Source organism: Erpetoichthys calabaricus, chromosome 8 (genome assembly GCF_900747795.2).
Source record: "Erpetoichthys calabaricus chromosome 8, fErpCal1.3, whole genome shotgun sequence".
NCBI classification, from domain to species: domain Eukaryota; kingdom Metazoa; phylum Chordata; class Cladistia; order Polypteriformes; family Polypteridae; genus Erpetoichthys; species Erpetoichthys calabaricus.
This window is the reverse complement of record NC_041401.2, coordinates 160520243-160546623: the sequence shown is the minus strand read 5'-3', so window position 1 is coordinate 160546623 and position 26381 is coordinate 160520243. Positions and strand designations below refer to the sequence as shown.

At 38.7% G+C, this 26381-nt stretch overlaps 1 protein-coding gene across 1 annotated transcript in view; it reads left to right on the top strand.

Moving 5' to 3' along the window:
- The first annotated feature begins 12958 nt into the window (after positions 1-12958).
- prdm2b (PR domain containing 2, with ZNF domain b) overlaps positions 12959-26381 on the top strand; it is a 203694-nt gene continuing 190271 nt past the window's right edge. Inside the window, exons 1-3 of the mRNA XM_028807676.2 lie at positions 12959-13049; positions 16020-16096; positions 21439-21556. Of these exons, the coding sequence (XP_028663509.2) occupies positions 16088-16096; positions 21439-21556 (127 nt within the window). The 5' untranslated portion in view covers positions 12959-13049; positions 16020-16087. The remainder of the gene's footprint in view (positions 13050-16019; positions 16097-21438; positions 21557-26381) is intronic.

The window sequence follows — 26381 nt, the reverse complement described above, 5'->3', positions numbered from 1 at the left end:
ATGTATACGGGGAAAATACACATTATTTAAATACACTAGATTATTATTACTGTTTTTCCAAATAGTGAAATTTTTTACACGCCATCAAGACAGAACATTATGTTTGGATTTGGCACGGTGAGTTAACTGGCCTCAAGATAACGGGGGTTGGAGGGGGGGGGGGATGCAGTTGGCATGAAGAACAGGAAGATAAGATGAAATCGCACAGAATGGAAGGTGAACTTCACATCAAGATAAATACACAAGAAGCCCATCAAACAGGAAGCTAGGGAGTTTATCGCCTTCAAATGCCATCACCACTGCCATTACTCCTCACAATTTAGAAGCGTTTATTTCAGTGATTCTCGGATTTATTTGTGATGGATCACCACATGATTATGTAGTAAAATTAACCGAGTTCGTTTAAATGCGAATTATGTGCCGAGTGATATTTCGGCCTCTCTAAAGTGTATTTTTGCGGTAGTATGTGAAATGACGCTATGGATTCATCTTCGATATCATTCGTTTGTATGGCACAAAAAGATAAAAAAAAATATATTTCCCACGTCACGCCCTAAACCCCAGAACAACCCCCACCACCACCACCACATCAACGTATGAAGCAAATACCCGAATAAGAAAAAGGGAGGGAGGAGGGAAAGACTGAAAAGACTACTAAGTTAATGAGGAGAAATAACCGCGGAGCTTGAAATGTCAAAATGAAAACAACAAGGTACAAACAAGAATGTTGCGATTTTCGGGCTGATTAGATGAAAGATTTAACAGAGCGGGTGTAGTGTTAGTACCGTGTAGTGCAATCACAACGCTGTATACTGGAAGGCACTTTCGGCGGCCATTGCGTGTTAGCTGTTACAGCACACTTCGAATCTAATTCTGTAACAGAAGGGCAAAGAAGGATCTTCTAAGTCTTCCCCTGTTTGATCTGGTTATGGATGTGTTGAGTCGTGGCATAAAAGACAAGTCCCTCGGGTGCAGGCTTTTTGACGATGACATTCTGTTGCGTAGCGCCAGAAAAGAGGAAGCTGGGAAAACTTTGGAGAAGGGCTTTGGAAGATAGACAGTTGAAGATAAATGCGAAGAAGGCAGAATATATGAGCTTTAATGATAATCGGGATTCAGAAGTTAGCCTTTAGGGAAAACGATTGAAAAGGGTGCAGATGTTACGGCTAAACCACAAAATCGGCCAAAGCGGGAAGTGTCCGGCCAAACCGAGAAATGGCCAATGTCGCTGTAAATTGACCGGCCAATGTCCGATCTTTTCTTCGATTTCGGGATTTGGCCAGCCAGTTTCCGAAATGGCATGGGGCGATCGGCCAAAGTCGGAAGAAAAAAGGCACGAGCAGGGATTTGTTGCGCACTTAGTGCAGTGTTGTTGAGCAGTTTCTCGTGCAGAATGGAAAACTTACTTCTGAATCTACATCTGAAATTTTTAAGCATCTTTGCACCTTGAGCGGACAGTCTTACATCAGCGCATCGAATTTTGGCCAGGGAGTTCTCGCCACTTCGCGAAATGGGCGGCCAAAGTAGCATATACACTGGTCATTCCTAGTAATTCGGACTTTGGCCACATCTCTCAGCCAAAATGCGAAAGGCCCGCATTCAGGATTCTGAATTCAGGAACTGACCGAACTTCGGGTTTTAGCTTTAGCCCAAGTTGGAAAATTAGATGCAGAAATAATCCATAGAATTCATGGTGGTGGGAACATATGGAAGAAGCTACCAGAAGTATTGTGTGATCAAAGAATTAAGGCAAAGCTTGAAGGTAATGTTTTTAAGACCGTGATAAGACCAGAAATGATGTATGGAGCTGAGACATGGGCAGTAAAGAGAGCGCAGGAGAAGTTAGATGTGGCAGAAATTAAAACGTTGAGATGGATAAGTGGAGTTAAAAAAAAAGGACAGAATAAGATATGAGACACCAACCAGAAGTACAACAAAAGTGGGAGAGATAACTAAGAAAGTACAGGAAAGTAGGTTGAAGTGGTATGAAGATGTGATGAGGAGCAACAATGAATATGTGGGCAAAAGAGTGGAGGGAATGGAAGTACAGGGGAAGAGAAAGTGAGGGAGGCTAAAGCAGACCTCCACTCACTCTTAAACATAATGGTTCTTTAATGGTATTCTATGGTTCTTTACTGGGGCTAGAGGTTCCTCATAGAACTACTGCTTGACAAAGCACCATTTTATTCTCCAAAGAGTTCTTTGCATATGAAGTTGGTTGTTTGTGCTTTGAAAAACTTCCCAATGTGTAGGAAAACAACAAAAATAATTCATATATGGTAGGCTGCATAGCAGGACATTAATAAATTAAGAAAACCTGGACTGGCATTGTATGCACTAAGAGTCTTTTTAAAACCATGGCTTATTGGTGTTTCACAAATCCGTTACCATCTATTCATGGTTATTTAGTGTGTGATATTTGTTATGGCTCTAAAGAAATAAAAGTTCTTTATGGAACATTCTTGTGGATGGGTCTTTCGGAAACCAGAAATGGTTCCCCTATGGCATCACTCTAAAAACCACTCTGGAACCTTTATTGTTATGAGTGTGGAAGTAAAAGAAAATCTGAAGAAAAAGGGCTTGACTGGCGAGGAGGTGCAAGACTAAGCTGTTTGGAGAAGGCTGATCAAGCACATTGACCCCACATGGAAATGGGAAGAGATGAACAGAAGAAGAAGACTATTTGCTTGTATGGCACTAGTTATAATAAAATGTTTATTGTATTTTATTATAATAAAATATCAGCAGCCATACTATCTGTGCTTCAAAACAGGTTATCCACCTGAAGCTAAGCATGTTTGGCACTGGTCAGTACTTGGATGGGAGACCATTTAGGTATACTTTGGTTTGCTTCTGGAAGAGGTGTTGGTGAGACCAGCAGGGGGTGCTTACTCTTTGGTCTGTGTGGAGATCCCAATGCCCCAGTGCAGTGATGGGGGCACTGTAATGGAAAAATGGCACCGTTGTTTTGGATGAGATGTAAAAATGTGGTCCTGACTGTCTCTAGTCATTAAAGATCCCTGGGCATCTTTCAAAAAGAGTAGCATTTGTCCCAATGTCCTGGCTAAATTGCCTATCACAGCCTCGTCCATGCTGGCCCCCTAATCATTCCCTGTCTCTAAATGGCTATCTCTCTCACCCAGGGCTGTCTTAACAGCATCATAGGCTACCAGGCAAAGTAGTGCGCTGGGGCTCCTGTTCTAAAAGCAAAACCGAAGCATACACAGGCATCAGAAACATCCTGGGCACCTATGCTCCTGGGGCCCCCGGCCAGTGCCCATAGTGTCCAAAAGTTTAGATGGCCCTGTGACCCACCACTTAACCACCTAACAGCTAAAGTGTGATGAACGCACTGGCACAATAATGGCAGCTGGCACATCATTCAGGTGGGTGCTACACATTGGTAGTGGTTGAAGTGGTTCCCCTCTGTCTAAGGGGATGTATAAATGTACTTTATTATTATTATTATTATTATGAAGAAGAAGATTCTGCATGAAGTTTACTGTGCTTCAGCAAGTAAGAATGACTTCTTGTGACACTAAAGTGAGTCGATAAATTTCAATCCACTTGTCGTGTGAAGGACTGAAAAAACATCAAAAATCATCACAAAGGTCGAGACAAGCTGTAGACATTTACTACAATGTTAGCAATACACTTAACATTTCTAACTGGCTCACTGAATTATTCAAGATTTTTCTTATGATCCATTTAAACAAATAGTGCTTGCAATTATAGGAATAATTCAGCTTCTTTTTTTTTACTAGGTTTACTGAATTGTTGAAAGAAAACAAGGAAGTATTTGCGTACTCATTAAAAAATGTTTTATTAATCTTGAAACTCATATGAAAACATTTTTTTTTAAAGTTATGTAAAACAAGATACATAAATGGCATCAATTATATTTTTTACTACTTTATCCCTTATCTGGAGCCTTAAATCAGTTGACAAACTTAAGTTACCATAGCCTTTCAAAAATCATTTTTATCAATTTATTTCTGTCGGCTTTACTAAGGCTTACACTAATCATTTATACTGGCAGTGATGTACTGTACCTCAGGAATCTATTCCCCTTTTGTTTAATTAACAATACATTTCCTTTCCATTTTCCTCTTTTAGTAATATTCTTATGAGAGTGATGCGTGCAAGGAAACAAACGCGTTTAACTGATTTTTATTATACGGCCATTGGCTCGGCTGTCATTTTATTAATCTCAATCAAGTATGGTACCGATTTTGTTATTTTGGTTCACGGAATAAAAAAGTTTAAGAACCCTTGGTTTATTTAAAGTTGTGTTAAAAGAGAACAGGAGTTAAGCACCTGCACTGTTCCAAACACTTTACTGCATCGTTACTGATGAATTTGTAGAAATTCGTCTTTGTAAATGAAGAACGTGAAGCTGTCGGAAAGTTCTTCTTAGTATGATGATCTGCTGCCATCTTGTGGCTTTATTTTAGGATTGCGCCTAAACATCCATCCATCCATTATCCAACCTGCTACAGCCTAACTACAGGGTCATTGGGGTCGGCTGGAGCCAACACAGGGAGTAAGGCAGGAAACAAACCCCGGGCAGGGTGCCAGCCGACTGCAGGGCACACACACCACACCAAGCACGCACTTGGGACAATTTAGAATCGCCAATGCACCTAACCTGCTTGTCTTTGGACTGTACTGGAGTACCCGGAGGAAACCCACGCAGACACGGGTAGAACAGGCAAACTCCACACAGGGAGGACCTGGGAAGCAAACACGGGTCTCCTAACTGCGAGGCAGCAGCGCTACACACTGCGGCACCATGCCGCCCTGTGCCTAAACATCTTTTGATATTTCCTTTATTTCCTAAATATTCACAAAAGTATATTTGTTTACAGCATATACAGTATATAATATACTGTGTCTAGAAAAATAATTACCCCTTGGAAGTTCTCACATTTTATCATTGTACAACATCAAATCTCAGCAGATTTAATTTGGTTTTTGAGATACCAATCACCAGAAAAATGGAAAACAGATCTAAGCAATCCATCCATCCATCCATCCTCTTCCGCTTATCCGAGGTCGGGTCGCGAGGGCAGCAGCTTGAGCAGGGAGGGGCTCAGAGTAGAGCTGCTGCTCCTTTGTATCAAGAGGAGTCAGATGAGGTGGCTTGGGCATCTGATCAGGATGCCTCCTGGACGCCTCCCTGGTGAGGTGTTCCGGGCACGTCCAACCGGGAGGAGGCCCCGGGGAAGACCCAGGACACGTTGTAGGGACTATGTCTCCCGGCTGGCCTGGCAATGTGGTCTAATTTACAGTAATTACAAATATAAAACACAAAATAATTCATGCCATAAGTATTCAGATGGTTTAGTATGACACCACTGAATCATCACTGGTGCAGCCAATTGGGTTTATAATTGGTTACACAGAATTAGTTCAATGGAGATCACCTGTCTCTAGTTGAGGGCTTTTACATGATTATAGTCTAAATGCACTTGCATTTGGAAGATCCAGCTTGTGGTGAGTCAGTAGCATGACCTAACCTACATAATGAAGACAAAAGAACATGGAAAGGTGACTGAAAAGTAGAAGTCAAGGAATGGAGACAAGAAAACATTTAAATCAGTGAATATCAACTTAAATCAGTCATTGAGAAATGTGAAGAGTGTGCTAAAGCTGTGAATCTGCATAGAGCAAACCATCCACTTAAACAGTACATGTTCAAGATAAAGACCAACAAGACAGGCCACCAACAGACCTACAGTATGAGAACTCTAAAGGAGTTACAAGTTTCAGTGACTGAGATCGGAGAGACTGTGCAGACAACTGCTGTCCAGGTGCTTTGCCAGTCACAGCTTTATGGGAGAGTGGCAAAGAGAAAGCCGGAAGACAGTTCTATGGACTTATGAGACCAAAATAGAGCTTTTTGGCCATCAGACTTAATGAGATGGTTAGCATAAGCTAAATACTACACATTATTAAAAACACACCATCCTTGTTGTGAAGTATGGTGGAGGCAGTATCGTTTATGGGGACACTTCTCTCAGCAGTCCTTGGAAGAGTTATAAGAGTACGCGATAATGGATGCTGAAGAAATCCTGGATGAACACCCAGTGTAGTCTACAAGTAATCTGTATCTGGGGAGAAGATTTGTTTTCCACCAACATAACAACCCCAAGAATAAAGCCAAAGGTAAAAGGGAATGACTTAAAAAACCACAAAATTGTTAATGTCCTGGAGTGGCTGAGTCAGAGTCCAGATCTCAGTCCAATTGAAAACTTGTGTCTGGACTTATAAAAAAGCTATTCATTCATGATCTACGTGCAACCTGACAGAGCTTGAACAGTTTTGCACAGGAGGATGTACAAAGGTGTACAAAGCTGATAAAGGCCTAAGCACACAGATTCAAGGCTGCCATGGATACCAAAGGTGCATCTATTAAATACTGACTTAAAAAGGGTAAATACTTATGTGATCATTTATTTTGTGTTTGTAATTCATTTAGACCACTTTTCAGAGATCTGTTTTCACCTTGACATTAAATACTCATTTTCTGCTGATCAGTGTCAAAAAAGACAAATTAAATTTACTGTGATGCAATGTTGTAAAATAAATAAAATGTGAAAACTTCCAAAAGGGATTCAACTTTTTATTGGCACTGTGTTTATGAAGGTGTACTTGTGTTTAATAAAATTCAAGAAAAAAAAAACTCCATGTTTTCCATTGAATGTATATTAAATGGACATGAAAATAAACAGCTGTTGCCTGCAAACACACTGTCAAAGCAAAATAAATTATTAGCAAGGTTCACTTTAAATACAAAAATGCTTTCCCTTTTGAGTATACTTTACTTGTAAGAGCCAATTTTAGAAAGTTAAAGTTTTGAGTTAAACTCATATTAATGTTTGCTTTATTTGAATAGAACATAATTTCTTATATAGTCATAGACAATGGTATAGTCTTTTTACCCCTTTAAGTTAGTAAAAGATAGAATCTTCTTGCTATAACTGAGATAGAGTGAGATAATAAACTCAGTTGTTGTTTAGAACAGGGTCCTGTAAAGAGGGACTTGATAAACCCATTTAAGTTTAGAAATGGGATAAGCATACAGTTTTCTGACTGTTTTGAAATGGTTCAGAAATTATAAGTGACTAGTATCGATTTAAGATGTAACAAGATTAAGCTTAGAACTAAATTTTTTCTTATTATAATTTTTCCTTTTTTGCTATTTTTAATTTTCTTTTTTGTGTGAACTGTTTTACTTTCAAACTTAACTAAACTTTTAAAAACGAAGATATTTTGTCTGTGGAATCATTTCTGCGCGTCAGGCTTTTGTTGAATCCCATTTTTTAAGTTGGAGCTGCTGAATTTTGGAAACTTTGGGAAAACGCAGCTACATTACTAGTTACGCTTTCTCTATCACATTACCTTGTATATTTTCCCATAATTGAAAATAGCAGCTTACTTAAGTAAGGCACTAGATCCCATCTATGCTCCAGTTTGCTTATCATTACAACTGGTCCACAGAGGATGGCATACCCCCTGCACTTCATACCCTCCTTTCACATTGGAAGGATAAAAACTGTTACACCAAAGTTCTGTTTATAGATTATAGTTCAGCATTTAACACTGCTGTACGATCAAAGCTGTTCACCAGACTCCTAAGTTTAGATCTTAGCACCACCCTCTGCAACTAGATTTTGGACTTATAACTAAAGACCTTAGCATGGGTGGATTAGCAACATCACATCCTCCACACTGACCTTAAACACAGGTACTCCATAGGGTATTGTGCTGAGCCCTCTTCTGTACTCCTTGTTCACCTCTGGGTTTGTGGCCAGACACAGCTCTAAATTCAGCAGTAAATTTGCTGATAACTCCATCATCATAGGCCTGATCATCAACGATAATGAATTGCCTTGCAGTGAAACTTTTTGTTTTTGCTGACTTAAAGGTATCCCTAGTAATTTCAGCAAAACTATAGTTCTGGTCATAGACCTCAGGAAGTGAAAGGCATGCAGCACTTCTACCTGCATCCAAAGGGTGGCTGTTCATAGTTTTAATCTCCTTGGAGTGACTATAAAAATGAACTGAAGTAGGTACAACACATTTCAGCTCTTGGCAAGGAAGCTTACCAATGCATGTACTTTCTGTACTTCGTCAGATGTCTGCAAAAAGCTTAGATTTCACCAATCACTCTCACTACTGCCTACAGGTACACAGCAGTGTCCATCCTTATGCTGCAGTCCTTTTGAAGTGGGAAGTCAGAATTTCCGAGTTCCTACTAGGATTTTTTAACTGGAATGCCCCCTTAAGTTGGATTTCCAACTCAGAGACTCTGTGCTGGCCTGTCAAATCTACATTTGCCTGAATTCAAATGATGATGTCAATCCAAAATGATGAAGTACACTGCAGACTTTTGTGAGAGCTGTAATTATATACTGTTTATTAGCAATTCTGTCTATTTGTGTCTTATTAAATCAGTCATACTGCCCAACTTCTATCTGTGGACATGTTGCTACAGTGTATGGATAAGGAAAATACCGTGTAATGCTTGTTATCAACTTCTATTCATTCTGATGGAGCAAGCAAACAACAGCAAACAAATAATATAAGAGCACACATCCTATGATTAAATAAATTCCATAAACAAATAAATAAGGGACAGGAAATTATTATGAACAGTGATTGGCCAGGATGAGATGGGTGTTTAATATTTTTTTTTTTGCTCTGCGGAGGTATTGGGCACTGGAGATGGAGGGCAGAGAGCAGCCAAGGATTTTCTCTGCCGTGGATATTACCCTTTGTTGAGCTTTCCTGTCGGCTGCTATACATCCAGCATACCATGTTGAAATACAGTATGCTAAAACACTCTTGATGATTGAGCGGTAGAAGGTCAACTGCAGCTCCTAATTTATTTCCACTTTCCAAGGAAGTCTCAGGAAATGCAGTCATTGCTGGGACTTTTTGACCACCGCCAGAGTGTTTGCTGTCCAGGACAGGTCCTCAGAAATGTGAGTTCCCAGGAACTTCAAGGAGGTGACCTTCTCCACCAGGTCCCCATTGATGTATAGAGGGGCTGGCTCTGCTCTGTGCCTCCTGATGTCAATGACCATCTCTTTAGTTTTTCAGGTGTTGAGTGAGAAATTGTTCCTGAAGCACCACATTGACAGCTTCTGCACCTCGTCCCTGTATGCTGACTCATCATCACTAGTTATGAGACCTACCACTGTGGAGTCATCAGCGAACTTGATGATAGTGTTGCTGGAGTAATTAGATGTACAGTCATAAGTGTATAGTGCATAAAGAAGAGGGCTCAGTATACAGCCCTGAATGGAGCCAGTGCTAAGTGTGAGGGTGGAGGAGCTGTGGGGGCCAATTCTAACAGTTTGTTGACGGCCAGTGAGTAAATCCTTTATCCAAGCGCAGAATGGGGATGGGGAAATGTTCAGGTTACACAGTTTTATCAATTAGTTTGCAAGGGATGTTTGTATTAAAGGCTGAGCTATAATTGACAAATAGCATCCTTATAAAGCCCCTGAGTGTCCCAGATGGCTCAACATTGTATGGAGGGTTGTACTGATGGCATCTTCTGTGCATCTATTTGATCTATAAGTCAAACTGGTAAATGTTGAAGGTGGGATGGAGACTGGCTTTAATGTGCTGAGCTATAAGTCTTTCAAAACATTTCACGACTGTCGACATCAATGCAATCGGACCGTAGTCATTAAGGTTATTGATGACTGACATTTTAGGGACAGGGATGATAGTAGTTGACTTAAGTCAGCGGGGAACAGTGGCCTGCATAAGTGACAGATTAAATAAATTAGTAAGGACTCCTGCCAACTGGTTGGCACAAGCTTTAAGTACCATGCTAAATATGTCGTCTGGTCCAGCAGTTTTCCTCAGATTCACTGTCTTGAGCTCCCATCTCACTTGAAGTTCCTGAAAGGTGAATATGTAGCAGCTGTGAGTCACCAGGGGTAGAGTGTTAGTGTGAGACCACTTATGCCTCAAAGTGGGCCAAGAAAAGATTTAGTTCCTCTGCCAATGATGCATCAGCAGATACTGTATATGCACATGTGAACTGCTTTTGCAGTTGGTGATTTGTTGAGTTCCCTGCCATACCTGCCATGGATTATTGTCTGTCTGGTGGGCCTCTACCTTGCTCTTATGGGCCATTTTGGCAGTTTTGATGACTCTCTTCAGATTTGCCCTTGCTACACTGTACCGGACCCTATCCCCTAACCTGAAGGCAATGTCTCAGGTTCTCAACAGAGACTGAACCTCACTGGACATCCATGGTTTTTAGTTGGGGTAAACCTGTATGTGTTATTGTAACTAACTCATTTTGAAGGCAGAAAGAAGTTCTGAAAAAAACAGAGTATGTGTCTGTCAGCTTCCTACAGTTCTGATGTCACTGAGTCAAGGCATAACCTATGACACCCCAAATGGCTCCACCTATTTCTCTGATCACTACCAATCCCACATTTGTCTCTCTTCAAAGATAAGTCCACAATGACTAAGAGATGTCTCATAACACGGAGGGAGGAAGAAGACTCCATGACACCTCATTATAGAGTAAAAGGTAACACCGGAGTGATCTTACAATTCATCATATCAACAATTAATGGAGTTTTGTCATCTAAGATCTCAGCCATTGTTATATTTTTCTAATTCTTCTTTACTATGTATTGATACATTTATACATGTAAGTAGGGCCTAGGCCATAAAATGCACTACACATAAGAAGAAAGATTTTGCAGTCAGTCCCAAATTTAACTGGAAACAAGTGTGAAGAGTTAAGAACAGACATTATGTAGTTACTCTTCCTAGTAATAGTAACAAATCTTGTAGCAGCATTTTGAAATAATTGAAAACTACAAATAGAATTAATTTGAACAACTTGTGAATGATGTATTGCAGTAGTCAGTTCAACTGGAAAAAAATGCCGGAATTAGCTTTTCAGTATCCTTGACATTGATGAGAAACCATTTTAATTTTTTTATATGTCCGAGCTGGAAAAAACAGGTTTAGATAGCATTGTAATGTGTGTTTCAACAGTTAAAGGCTGCCACATGGAATTTATGTCTTTATTAAAGGGTTTCAGAAATTGTTTTTCACATTGTTTGTCACTGAGTTTACAAAGGACTATTGGTTTCTCTGTGGTACTTCTGATCAATAATGGACTTGTGCATTTTTACAACATACACTAGCTGCTTCTTGTGATTTCGTCTTGAAAGATAAATTGATGTCAAAGATATCTTCTAAATGATGTGATGATTTGGAAGAAATAACATTCAAGGCTAATGAATTAAAAAGTGACAAGATCGTGTTGCTGTCTGTATCATTCCCATCAATTTATAACAACTCTATGGGTTCTGTATTCAAAGACAATATAGTTATCATGTAGCCATTTTTATATCTCACTGGCACAATTTATTAATGACACAATAGGGGAAATGTCATTTATGGTCTGATCATCAACCCAAAACTCAAATGAGCAACCAACTCCTACTGATCCATATTTTTTTTACATTTTTAAAATTAATTGTTGATAATTTACTGCTGCGGATATTACTAGTGGTTGAATAAAAAGTCTTAAGAAGGTTAGGCATTGTCATGGTGTGGCTATAAGAGATGGAAAATACCCTGAACTGGACCAGTGCCTAAAACTGACCCAGTGAAATTTCATTTCCCTTGTTGAAAGTATAGATTCAGTTGAATTTAGGCTCATGTCCCAACTCAATTGAAGCAAAATACATTTTACTGGACTGAAATAGAACGATCAGAATGAATTAAACTCATCACTGTCAATCAACATGTTACTATAAATATTTAACATGATCATATGACATATCTAACAGCAATAGTATACTACATAACACTTCCATTCGTAAAAAAATGCGAAGTAGACATGGATCCGTGTGGGAAGCTCTGGTTTATCTAAATGTTGATCTGACCAGAGGGACAGCTTTATTGAAGAAAAAGTTCCAATGATGAGGGATAAGTTCTGAGTGGCATACGGTATATCTTTTCATTTAGGCAATATATGAAAAGATAGCTCCTTTATTATATCACGAACCAAATTTTGTGCAACGAAATGTGCTGTGCATGCGACCTTAAGTAACAATGGATGGACGTGATATTGGCAAAAGTATCGCATTAAAACAGTAGTGATCAGTAAAATAAACTTTTACTGTGGTAACCAAACGCGCCCATTTGTATAGCGCCATGAACAATTTGCCATTTGATGCGTGTATTTTGACTAAAATCAACAAGTTCACGCATGCAGAGCACCGGAATCTTCGAAAGCCGGTTAGCTCTGTCAGTGTGGAATATGCGCATTCTCTCCGTGCGCACGTGTAATTTCTTCACGCGAATCATAAAAGAGTTCGTGTAAGAATAACCACTCCAAGCTTGTCCGTTATAAGTGACCCAGTGGCTGTGCGCCAAGACGCGCTGGCATTCCTTCCGTGCTTAGATTTCAGAGTAAGGGTCAGTAGCGTTTTAAATAAATGTTAAGTTTCATGAATGAAGTTTAGTTTTTTTTAGAGTAAAAGTAAAAATCTTCAAAGGATTAGGGTGCCTCGATTTTTTTGTTTGACTTGCAGATTTCTGGCATCTCTGATATTTCACGAATATTTAAAAGGAACAATATTAAAGCTCACGTAACCCGTACTCGTTTTGTTGACAGCTACTTTTTATAACTACTATGATTTTATTATTCTTCCGATTTTATTGGCGTGGCGGTGATGAGAGGGGTGGGGGGATCCCTTTGTCTCACCCGGCATTTTTAAGTTGATGGGTGGGCGCCGCTTTGTCTTACCCCGTGCGCTGGAGAGATTCGCCCACGCGTCACACTGCAGTTACTAGGAGGGGCAGCTTTTGTTGAATCACCCCATATTTTAAGGGGCTGTTGGCTCGATATAACCCCCGCGCCACACACTATTGCTCCGGCGCTTTCACCCCCACGCGGTATTTCTCGACGCTGCGCCCGCTTCCCGCCGCCATTTTCATCGCATCGCGAGCAGGTAGAGCGCGAGCAGCCGGGTCAAGCGAGCCTACAAAAGGTAGGGTGCCGGGCAGTGAGGCTTTGTCAGGAACTAATGGGAGGAGGGGGTGCTGGAGCCGCCCGAGCCACAGGAGAAGAGATAGTAAGGAGGTAACGGCGTTCAGGACACACAAAGGCCGGTGGAAAGCTCGTAGTAAGCGGCGGGTACCGGAGCAACACTGGGGGAGGCGGTGTTCGCGTGGAGCCGTCTGCATCGCAGGCAACTTTCTCGGCACTTTTAGTTACTTGGAGGGCGTGCTGGCGAGCGTTGGTACCATCGCAGGTTCGTACTTCTGTCACACAGTTAGCGCAGCCCTTGACTTTCGCCCCGCAAAATCCGCTTACAGGCTGGCAAAGTAACGGTTGGCACCGCGATAGCCAGCATAGATAACGAACGTCAGGGTTCAAGTTCGCCCTCATGCTTGCAAGAGAAGCTACCTACGGAACTATCCACGGCTATTGTCCGTTGTCATACCTAACAGAGGGCCGCTGCACAGGGGCCTAAAAAGGGGGAGATGCTATTCGAGTACCATCTACAGCAGGTGTCAACTTATAGCACCTTTCGTGGGAGCAGTTTGCAACTCTCGTGATCGTGTGAGCATCTCAAAAGGTTGAATGAAAATCGTCTGTCAAACAGTAGCTTAGTCGACGTGATGGGAATGCATTTGTTGTGTACAATAACAGAATACTTCATTGTTAAGCTCTTTAGTAGCTTCACGGCTCAACGAGCAAAGGAAAAATCCACGAACAATAAAGCGACATATAAAGTGCGCGTAGGTGGTCCATTGGTTATGGCTGATGTGTCAAAAGTCAGAGGATGTGGACGTGATTTCCAACCCTGTTATTGTTAGCGTTTCCAAGATTTTCAGGGTAGTTTGATTAGGGATTGACATTTGAAACAGTGTACTTAGTGATGGATTAGTATTTATTTATAAGTCGGTCTAATAGCTGCTCTAATAGTTCTTATTTGCCATAACCTTGCCATGGAATAAATGGCATAAGCAAAAGAATGACTGTAATAATATCACAAGATGAAAAGTGGCATGAGATAATGGTGGAAACAAAGGTGGAAATACTTTGTTTCGTTTGGTAGCTGACATTACTCGAACCTGAAGACCAAAAGGCTGTTTGGTAGAACTTGTGCTCCATGTGTGGCGTGGTAAGACTTTACACTTCAAACCTAGAAGCTGAGGATTCAAATCCTACTACTGACACTCTGTGGCCATGAGCTTGTCACTTATGCCTGTGCTCCAACTGGAAAAAGAAAACAAATGCAACCAGTTCTATCTCTCAGATGTTGTAAGTTGCCTTGGATAAAGGCATCATCCAAACAGTAATACATGTGGTAATGTGATGGATGCTTTTTCTTGCAGCATTCTTACTCAAAATTGCGAAGCTGAATTAAACTTAAGTCTATTTACTATCAAACTCTCTCTACCAGAGATACCAGAAGATAGACAGATTTTCTTTAATTGCCTCTGAGACAATTCTTTTAAAGTGACTCATTTCTGACAATTATAAAGGTGAAAGAACAGGCACTTCTTAACACATTTTCTTTCATACCTTCCATTGCTCATTTAAAATTATATGCACTGTAGTACGATGCAACACTAAAGGTCAAATTGGTTCTCAAGTTCAGTCTATAGCCACAGGTTTTTGCCCCAACTCGTTTCTTCTCCTAGTTTGATTTAAATTTTATTAAGTTTGTATGTTTTTTGCATCCTTACTATTGAAGCGGGAGTTTATATGTGTATATGTAAGAATTCATTCATTTTTCTTTGTATACGTATACATTTCATTTTAACATTGAGGTTATTTAATAAGCACACTGGTGTCATTTTAACATTGAGGTTATTTAATAAGCACACTGGTGGGTAACACTAAAGTAGTTACTCCTTTCAGAGTCATTTGCTCTTCTATCTACTCTGCGCACAATTAATTCTCTACATTCAGATACAATTAAAAAAAGAAACACCACAGAGAGAGCGAAGTAAAAATGATACTACAAAGTAAGCATTTAAGAACAGAGGAAATATGAGGAAATATGAATATTTCTTAGTGTCTTACAAGTGTTAATCTTTCATTACTGCAGTTTTCTAAATGTAAAATAAAAGGGAAAAGGGTCAGCTAATTAAACAACGAAGGGTCAGCTAATTAAACAATGTGGTTGGAACAAAAACCTGTAGCCATGGTGGGCTCCCAGGACTGAGGTTGAGAACCAGTGAACTAAATAATGGTTTGAGTATCTCAGCAAAATAAAGTCATGTATTTTTGGAAGTCAAAAGCACACTCAATGTCATATTCTTAAAATATAGGCATGGTCAGTCAGTCAGTCATTATCCAACCCGCTATATCCAAACACAGGGTCACGGGGGTCTGCTGGAGCCAATCCCAGCCAACACATGGCACAAGGCAGGAACAAACAACGGGCAGGGTGCCAGCCCACCGCAGGGCACACACACCCACATACCAAGCACAATTTAGGAACGCAAAAGCACCTAACCTGCATGTCTTTGGGAGGAAACCCATGCACACACGGGGAGAACATGCAAACTCCATGCAGGGAGGACCTGGGAAGTGAACCCAGGTCCAGGCTACCACTGCGCCACCTTTAGGCATGGTTTAATTCAAAATATAATCATTTAATATGTTTCTTTATGAACAGACTTGTCAATCATCAGAATGGGTTAAGCAAAAAATTGCTGTGGCCTGATTTGCTCATCCAATCGGTACTCAGCATGATGCATTAGTAAGTTAGTGGCTATATTGGGGCATTTCATAAAGACAAAATTATTTTTCTGTTCACTAGATCTCAGTAAAGTACCAACCATGTAATTATATATATATATATATATATATATATATAGTCTTCAAAAAAATAGTCCTTCCTCACCAAAAAAATTGTAAATGCAAGATTAAGATATTATGCATTTTTTTTTTATTTTAATTACTTTTTAATTGACACAGCTTCTTCTTTTTTTTTTTTCAGAGGACCGTGTTCAACAGTTTCTTCATATTTGATGGCTGGCTGCCTTGAGAAACTGCCACCCGAGGACAATGGACCAGGTGAGAAGGAAAACTCTTTTAGGTAGCAGGACGGAAACAAGTTCCTAGTCATTGTGCATTGTAACTGTGTTTATTATTGTAATATACTGTATGTTCTCAATCAATTTTTCTCTGATGATTGTCTCAGAGTACCCAAATTTGGGAATATTCTGCCCTCTGTACCTCTTCAAACTCTTTTAAGCTCACATTTCCTGACAAATCTTTAAAGAACTCAACAATACTTTCTTAGACATATGGTTATATTTTTGTTGAAGTGCTAATAGGCCTTTTGCTAGTATTAGAAATCTGACTCTTGTTGTAAGTAGTGCAGTCAACTGCTTATTCTCAACACCTGTATGTAACAGATCTTTCAATAAATATGCTCTCTGAATTATGTATGTGTGTCAGTTGTTACCTGGTTATTTAGAAAGATTGTTGGTTTTGCATGTGCACCTTTGTAAAAACCTGGCCCAGTCCAGACTGCCAAAAGTATTATCCAATTCAACAGAGACACAGTACATGTTTCTAGTATGGAAGAGCAACCTGGTGCGAGTCTGATAATAATATTAAGTTGCATTTTAATAAAAACAAAAAGATTGTACTTAGGTTCTTGGCCGGTCATACGTTCATGCATACTGTGTATGTCCAGACAACTTTAATACAGCCAGTGCTTGTACCTCTGTGTTCCCTTACTTGTGTATTTGAACACAGCTTCTGTACTGTTTCCCTAGCGTAAAATGCTTTTTTTCACTTAGTGGTATAGCACTGAAGGAACTTTTTAATTTTTTTTGATTCAAAGTGTCTGTTCAGTTTAAGTGGTAACAGTTTTACATTAAACGCAAGCTAAAAAATGGTATTAGGATACATGCATACTGGCTGTATGACACAGGAATAAATGAGACAGGTATGAAGGTAAGAAATATTCTCCAGATGGCCTGTTTAAAAAATACATTGCACCCAAATGTCCTATTTGAAAATGAATTGCATCAGTTACTTTTACTATTAATTAGCATGTGTTAATAGGGTGGCATGTTGTGAGAAAATTAGCTGCAGTGTGAAAAAATACATATTCACACAGGGACAGAGTTTCTTTTAATTTGCTGTTATGTAAACATAAACTCATGAATATACAAAGAGACAGCATAATTTGGAAACTGACTGTCCTGGCCTAACTTTTAATAATGCACAGACACTAAACCAAAAAACTTATTTTAGTTCTGCAAGGAGAGGGCGCCTTTACTCATAATGCATATAAGATAAATGATATAAGGGCTGAGTATACTTAAAAGTAACATAGAAATGCCATAGGGTAACTTGTAAAAAATACTGCGACTAATGCAGAATCAGTGTCATATATTTCTAGTTAGAAAAACAGTCGAAATACTTTTATGATTAGAAAAGAGAAAATAGCATATACAGAAAATAGATTGCAGGTACACTTAATTTATGTTCTTATGTGTATTTTGTCTGTGAGGATTCCAAGAAAATATCAGTACCAAAAGATTCAGTAAGTTCAAAAGAAGTCTCTGAGGCCCTCAGGAGAAAGCTTGTTGATGCTTGTGTGTTTGGAAAAGACTTTTAAATCATTACTGATGCTTATCAGACAATACATCGATCAAGAAAGGAAGAATGAGATCTGGACAGATGAGACAAAGGTAAAGCTATTTGGCCACAATGAAATATATGCTGTGTTTGGTGAAAACAACAACAAAAATAAATGCCTTTGACCTAAAGAACCTCATATCATCCATAAAGGTTAGTGATGAAAGTATTATGGTTTAAAGCTGCTATTTTAGGAATGGTTATATACTGTATAATGCAAAAAGCACTAATTATAGTCTACATGTTTGTCTGTCCATCTGTATGTCCGCATGAAATTACTCAGGTCCCAATTTGTTGGAAAGTTAAATTTTCATTGAGTCTAGTCATCCTTGAAGAAGTGCATGTTACAAAACATGACACTCCAGTCATTCATCCAAGGTTGCTGCTATGTACATCACAGCCTGCTGATATTGCAGTGGCTTAATTCCTGATGGACATGCAGCATGCTTACACATCTGTTGTTTTCTTGACAGCCATGTCACGTGCCTACACCGTTGCTCTCCATGCAAAGAAGTGGAATCCAAATAATATGGCAACAGAAATCCACACCTTCAATTTTTTGGGTGTGTTTGACTTTCTTTTATGCATGCTATGTGCTTCACTGTGAGCAGAGGTGGTTTGGTCAGCACAATGTTGCTTTTCCTGTCAGCTAGGATACGTTGACCGCATTACCACTTGCTGTAAGAAAGACACACAGCCCAAATACACGAGCGAGGCAGTCCTACCCCCCCAATTCTATGGATTATGTTGCACATGTCACATCATAAGCTCTTGATTAAGACCAAAAAAAATAAATATTTTTATATATGTGTGTGTGTGTGTGTGTGTGTGTGTATATATATATATATATATATATATATATATATATATATATATATATATATATATATATATATATATATATATATATATATGTATATATATATATATATATATATATATATATATATATATATATATATATATATATATATATGTATATATATATATATATATATATATATATATATATATATGTGTGTGTGTCTGCGGTGGGTTGGCACCCTGCCCGGGATTGGTTCCTGCCTTGTGCCCTGTGTTGGCTGGGATTGGCTCCAGCAGACCCCCGTGACCCTGTGTTCGGATTCAACGGGTTGGAAAATGGATGGATGGATGGATATATATGTGTTTGTCAATTATAACACACTGTACAAAATTTAGAAATTTTTAAAAATTTTTCAATTTCCTTTTGAAAAGCATTGACACATTTTCCGACTTGTCTGTCTTAAAAAGACAAAGAAATATCATGCAACTTCAAATATGGATTTGTTTATCATTTCTAATTTCCCTTGAGAAGGGTTGCTTCAACTTCTGTATGTTGTGTATTTTCATCTTTTACTTGTTTGACAACTGCTCCTGGCAGCAAACATTGAAGCTTCTTATGAGCCATGCATGCTACAATGGCTTCTGCTTGATAATGTGGCCTGTAGAATCAGTTTCTGTGGCTGCACTTACCTTTTTCACAGCTATTCACTCCTCCTGTACCTTGAAATCATAGCGGGTAAGCTGTGTGATGCTGTGACCAAGTAAGTAAAAAAAAAACAAAAAATGCAAACAAATTAACTTATGTAAAATGAATGACAAGACGTATGCTCCCTAGTCATGGCTAAATGACATGTTATGCATACATGCAATAAACATGTATTCAGGATTTCCATTACACTAAAACCAATCTCATGGTTACATTATCTGCGGATCATAATGATTCAGTATTTCTTTGACAGAATAAATTATTGTCAGAGTATCAAAAAAATATATTATCCTTCAAGTTTGGCCGCAGCCAACAATTTTTGCTTGAGACTTCAACATAGATTTCAAACTCCCATTGGGGCTAGTTTGAAAGATTTTAATGTTTAAGAAATTTAAACTATTTATAATAGTAGACCCTCTTGGACAAATAACCAACAATAGAACATCAATCAATGAAATGTTTATTACTTCAGTTGGAATCTTCTGTCTGTGAAAGCTATTTTAACCCTCAGAAGACTTTTTAGGCTCAGTTTTCAACTATATGATATTGTTAAGTGCTGTTACAACATGTATTTTATGTCTGCTAGTATTTTATATATGCTGTTAACACATATAAATACTTACTATTTTGGCTCTTATTAAGTGAAGCTGAACTGTAAGTTGACATTGATAAAAGACAGTAATTCAGAAGCATTCCAGCAAATCCAGAAAAGAATGGCTCAAAAATAAAGTAAGAGTGGATGCTAGTGTAATGGGCAAGTAATAATTATAAAGAATAATTTTCATTACAATTATGTGACATTAATTTATCAGTATTGTTGAAATGGCATTTATTGACATTTATGACATTATTTGGAATATACTATGTACTAAGTTTGTGTCCTCCATGCAAAGAATACATAACAGTAATGGGAGAATTCCAGAGAAAAGCTGACAGACTTTTGTAGGATGGCAGCATGTGACTAACAAGAAAATATTGAAGGAGACCAACCTGTTCAAACTTTAGCACTTGGATATTGAGTTGTCAAAAGGTATAGGAGTGTGGAATTGTGAGGTGAACTTTACTCTTTTCTTTACAAGCCATCTGTCAACAAAAATTGTGGGCACAAAGGGATGTTTGATAAAGGATTTTACAAAACTAAAGGAAATAATATCTTAACACAGTGGATTGTAAATGCCTAGAACAAGATACCAAGTGTACAAAATTTTAGAAATAGTAGATTTTAGGAAGTGAAAAGCTAAAGTATATGACAAATGACCTGCACTTGTTAAAACTGTTCTTATACTCTACAGGCTGTAAGCAAGTTTGTCTTCTTCATTAACAGTTCATATTGGGATATGATTGAATCAGAGGAGTATTTTGAGCAGGATGGGCCTGACCAGATTTGTTTTTTTTACCTAGATGTACAAAAGAGCAAATCATTTTACTGGTATGCTTGTAGAATGAAAGAAGTGGCTGACGGTGAGCACTGACAAGGCTATTCTGATTTGGCAACATTTATAATAGTGCTATCTAAACATGTTTACTGAGAGGAGGTTTTATGCAGGTTAGCAGAGCTGTAATATCAAAATCATAGTTGGCATGCTCCCTACTTAAGCTGTCTGTGGCCACATTTATCTGTGTTTAATTAGTTGTATGGATTGGGACTGATCCAGAGTTTGCATGGTTAACCGTCATGGTTTATTAATGAGGCTTGATTATAGCATGGAGTCTCCAACTTTTACATAGCCAATATTGAGTAACAGTGAGTGTCACTGCTGACTTAGAGTACTAGTTGACTGACTTTCAGTAATGGATATAGTCAGTGTTATCGTGAAGTTTGTATGGTGTTTCTTTATCTGCATGGGTTTTTCTCTGCATACTCCATATTTCATCCCACATCCATAAGATGTCTATGTTAGGTTAACTGGCAGGTCTAAATCGACATAATAAAAGTGAGTGTGGTTATATCCGTGAGTGTGCCCTGCACTTAACTTGCATCCTATCAATGATCTGTTACTGCCTTGCACCTGATGCTGCTGGGATGGTCTCTAATTGTGAAAAACTGGTAAAGATTATGGATGAGGGATTTTTCCTCCCCAGAGTCCAATGGGTAATGGGTTAGGCTCCAGCTCCCCTGCAACCCAACTCAGGATTAAGTGGGCTTAGAAAATGGTATGGTATGGAAAATATAAAATAGTTATGTGAACTATGAATATTTAAGATTGCTAGCTTCTGAAGATTTACTGATCCTGTTTGCAATTGTTTGTAGAGATGGACACAATCCACAACACCAGTAGAGACTGTGGAGAGTATCCTGCCACATATTTTCCGTGGACTCCCAAAAGACCTGAAGCTCAGTCAGTCTGCCATGGACCAAAGTAGAATAGGTAAGTAGAAGCAAATTTTAGACCAGTTTTATTTATATAGGAAATTCTTGTCTGATTAGCTCACTCATTGTAATGTGATTGGGAAGTATCTGCAGCTGTAACTGATACATCGCACAGCCATAATCTATATTCTGTTTGAAGTATTTGAAAAATGACTAATTTCGTACTGATGATATGTTTTTCATAAATATTGTAATATGTGATCTTGTGGTTTATTGTTAGAGATATATAGAAATATTGCTAGTGCCATTAGAATGTGGAGTACAGGTATTATGAATGCCAAAATAATAACTAAATATCTAATAATTAAATGCTGAAACATGAAGATAAAATAATAAATTAATACAGTAAATATGTAAATAAGTTATTTTAATTTACACATTTTTATGTCTTCATTTATTTTTCTATCTACATTTTTTGTTTCATTTGTTACATTTGCAATTCTTTTTGCATATCTTTTTAACTTTGCATTTGAAATTTCTAAATATTTTATTTTCAAAGTATTTCCTCTGCTTCAAAGTATTTTGAAGCCAGGTATTTTCCATATATCATGACATTTGTTCTGTTCAATATCAGAAAGATTGGACACAGGGTAATATAGCGCTAATATTGTCCAAGCATTCTATGCACTTCAAGCAGGTACCAACTCCAGAGACAACTTTGTATGCCAACTATTCTGGTCCAAGAATATTGTAGCCTTAAACAATTAGTTTAGTAATTAATATCTAAAAGTTCCATTATCTTAAACTGTATATAAACGTCTACGCATGGAAGTGTGTTTGTCTGTCTGTCCAGCCTGGAAATGAGAGGTGGAGTCGGGGTAAGGGATCCACCTCTGAGGAAACAGAAACTCGCTTAGCCTCTAATACACAAGCAAGGCCAGCACATTAGCAAAACGAAACCTCAGAAGAAAGAGACACTTGCTTAGCCCCTAATGCACAAGTGATGCGAGTATGTTGGCAAAACAAAACCTCCTAGGAGAGAGATGCCCAGAGTAGTTCCTTTCAATTATCTGACATCTCTATGTTTTATTTTTTTTTCTGACAATTTCAATAGTTTCTAGGACCCTTGGCTTATTATTAAAGCACGGATTTACACAGCTATTATATTATAATTAGTATCATGTGTTGTAAATGTGTTAATTTTCAGTAACAATTTAGATGAAAAGCCTTAGACATTGCATTTTGCATGTTTCATACAGAATTTATCAAGTAGTTTCAGTGTTTTTTATTTATTTAATAGTAGAATTCAGTATCTAGTGGTGAAAAATCTGAATAATTATGTTTCAGGAAAAATAAATTATACATTTGTATTCTTGGCACACTTGCATTTTAGGTATATCATGTACAATATCTCATGAAGAAGTTGGCATTGAAATATCATTGGTCAGTATACACTTATTTGTTTGATAAAGAGCTACATAGGATCCAACAGTGTGTGCAGAATTGTGCTGCCCAGGTTCTTATTCGAACATCTTTACATCATCAAGTCACCCCTGTACTCTCACAACTACATTAGCTCCCTATCTATGCACAGAATAAATTTAAAACATTTATGCTCACCTGCAAAGCAGTCCATGGCACAGACCCTTGTTACATCTGTGATCTTGTCGGTCTAGATGTTCCTTTGTACTCTACCCGTTCTGTTGGCTCTTTCACCCTGCACCAGCAATGCTGTAAACTTAGACTTTTTCCTGTAATGCTTCCTTACTATAGAATGCCCAGTAGCCATTGGAAACAAACCAGCTCTTGATGTCTTTTAAGACTTTACTTAAAAAATGCTTGTTCAATATAGCTTTTATGCTTTTAACAACTATTAATGTTTGAATTTCTTCTACTTGGATTTTATTTGCATCATTTTATATTGTATGTTATTTTCTTTTATTTAATCCTGCCTAATTATGTATGTGTAATGTTTGTTATATTATTTTTCATTTTGTTATCTGTGAAGAAATGTGAAATGTGTGGAAGTTGTATAAAAACTAAAAAGTTGCCATACACAATTATTGGAACCCTTTTGAATAATTCAGATTAATTTGATTAAAGGAAGTAGATTCTCATTGCAGTGAAATTAGACTCTCCTGCAATAAATTGTCAGTACTTACATGTGTGGTGGATTACCGGCATTTTACTCCGGCCCTCACCCCCAGGCTGCCAGGAGGAGCTCTCCCGACAGCATGATCATGCCACGAGTTCCGGCAGGGCCTCATGGACTTTGTAGTTTGTATACACAGCCCTGCTGGATACCTTAGGGACCACCGGGAGTCGCTGTAGGGGGGCTAGTGGGCTCTTATGTGCCCTATAACCTGGGAGTGCGTCATCATCACGTGACAGGAAGGAACGACGTGCTCCCGGGCTGAAGAAAGGACTGTTTACCCTGATCCGGAGGGAATAAGGACTTGTGGGTTTGGCCAGGAACCACCTCCGGTCAGGGGATATAAAAGGACTGTGGGAAAGCCCAGACACTGAGCTGAGCTGGGAGGTAGGAGGGCGAAGTGTCAGGGCGAGGAGGATTGGTTATTTGTATTGAGAGAATTGTAGTTAATGAGTGTGGAGTGGAGGGTGCTTTGTGCACAGTATAATAGAAAAATAAATAGTTGTTATACTTTTACCTGGTGTTTAGAGTGGTACTTGAGGGTTCAAGAGGTGGACAAAGCCTCGATCTGTTACACATGACATAAATTAACCGGTGACTTGAGTATCTTTAATGCTTTTAAAGGGTCACATTTATTCCTCATTGACAATGCCAAAGAAGAAGGAGCTATCTGAAATCATCAGAAAAACTGGAGGAGGGCTCTTTTGATGAAACCCAAGGGGTATCCCACTATTGAAATACAAACATAAAAAGGCACACACACATGAAATGTATATAGTAATCCCTCCTCCATCGCAGGGGTTGCGTTCCAGAGCCACCCGCGAAATAAGAAAATCCGCGAAGTAGAAACCATATTTTTATATGGTTATTTTTATATTGTCATGCTTGGGTCACAGATTTGTGCAGAAACACAGGAGGTTGTAGAGAGACAGGAACGTTATTCAAACACTGCAAACAAACATTTGTCTCTTTTTCAAAATTTTAAACTGTGCTCCATGACAAGACAGAGATGACAGTTCCGTCTCACAATTAAAAGAATGCAAACATATCTTCCTCTTCAAAGGAGTGAAGCAAACAAATCAATAGGGCTGTTTGGCTTTTAAGTATGCGAAGCACCGCGGCACAAAGCTGTTGAAGGCGGCAGCTCACACCCCCTCTGTCAGGAGCAGGGAGAGAGAGAGAGAGAGAGAGAGACAGAGAAAAATCAGTACGTGCCCTTTGAGCTTTTAAGTATGCGAAGCACCTTTCAGCATGTCGCTTCATGAAGCAGCTGCACACAGAAGGTAGCAACGTGAAGATAATCTTTCAGCATTTTTAGATGAGTGTCCGTATAGTCTAGGTGTGTGAACAGCCCCCCTGCTCACACCCCCTACGTCAGGATCAGAGAGAGTCAGCGCAAGAGAGACAGAGAAAAGTAAGTTGGGTAGCTTCTCAGCCATCCACCAATAGCGTCCCTTGTATGAAATCAACTGGGCAAACCAACTGAGGAAGCATGTACCAGAAATTAAAAGACCCATTGTCCTCAGAAATCCGCGAACCAGCAAAAAATCCGCGATATATATTTAAATATGCTTACATATAAAATCCGCGATGGAGTGAAGCCGCGAAAGGCTAAGCGCGATATAGCGAGGGATTACTGTATATCCCAAATAAAGATATGTTATTTACCCTATACAATTACAAAACATCTCACTACCAGATAACCTTCAGCTGCCTCGGTGGCAGGATGAGTGAGCCGGCTGCCTTCTGCCAGTGCCGATCAAAACATTTGCAAGACAAAGATGCTGATGTGGAGGTGCTAAGGAGATTACAACTTTTTTCGTAGGCTTCAGGCATTCTGGAATTAAGCAGATAAATGAAAACACACCCTACCTACAGTTAAATATTATGGAGGTTTCATAAGCTTTTGAGGCTGCTTTTGCTGCCTTTGGTGCTGTAGATAGATAGATAGATAGATAGATAGATAGATAGATAGATGGATAGATGGATAGATGGATAGATAGATAGATAGATAGATAGATAGATACTTTATTAATCCCAAGGGGAAATTCACATTCAGATATTGAATGTGTTAAGAGAATCATGAAATCAGAGGATTACTAGGGCATTTTAGAGCTGAATGTGCTAGCCAGTGTCAGAAAACTAGAGAAGGGTCAAAGGTCTTAGGCTCAAAAGATTATTATTATTTTTTTTTTTCATGTGTGTTTATTCTATAACTGGATAACATTCTATACTATCAGCATCAGGAGCAGGAAAGCAAAACTAAACTGCAGAGGTAATAACATTAGGTCGTGTGGCACACATATTAAACATCCATCCTGCCTCATTCTGAGCCAATTAAGAGTAACCGATAATGTATTGTGCTTCTGGGTGAATCGTTTTTGGTATTGGGGAAGTAGAGAGAGGTTAGTTTATCTGACAGATAAATTAGCCAGTGTTATTTTCTGATACTTAATGAGTGGAACTTTTTTGTGATTCATTTCATATGAATAAAATCAAAAGGAAATTAACATTACAGAACAAGAAACAATAAATATGTGAAACAAACTCAGTAAGCTCCCTCTCCCACCACCTAATTCCATGTTCTATGCCAAACCACCAACTGCATCACACCACTGCACCCAAACAAAGGAGTAATTGCATCACAAATATGTACTCTTGAAAGATTTATATTTTGAAGTAGCACACTCCCAGTCGAGAATGGAGTCGCTTGACGCTCCATTTATTCGTT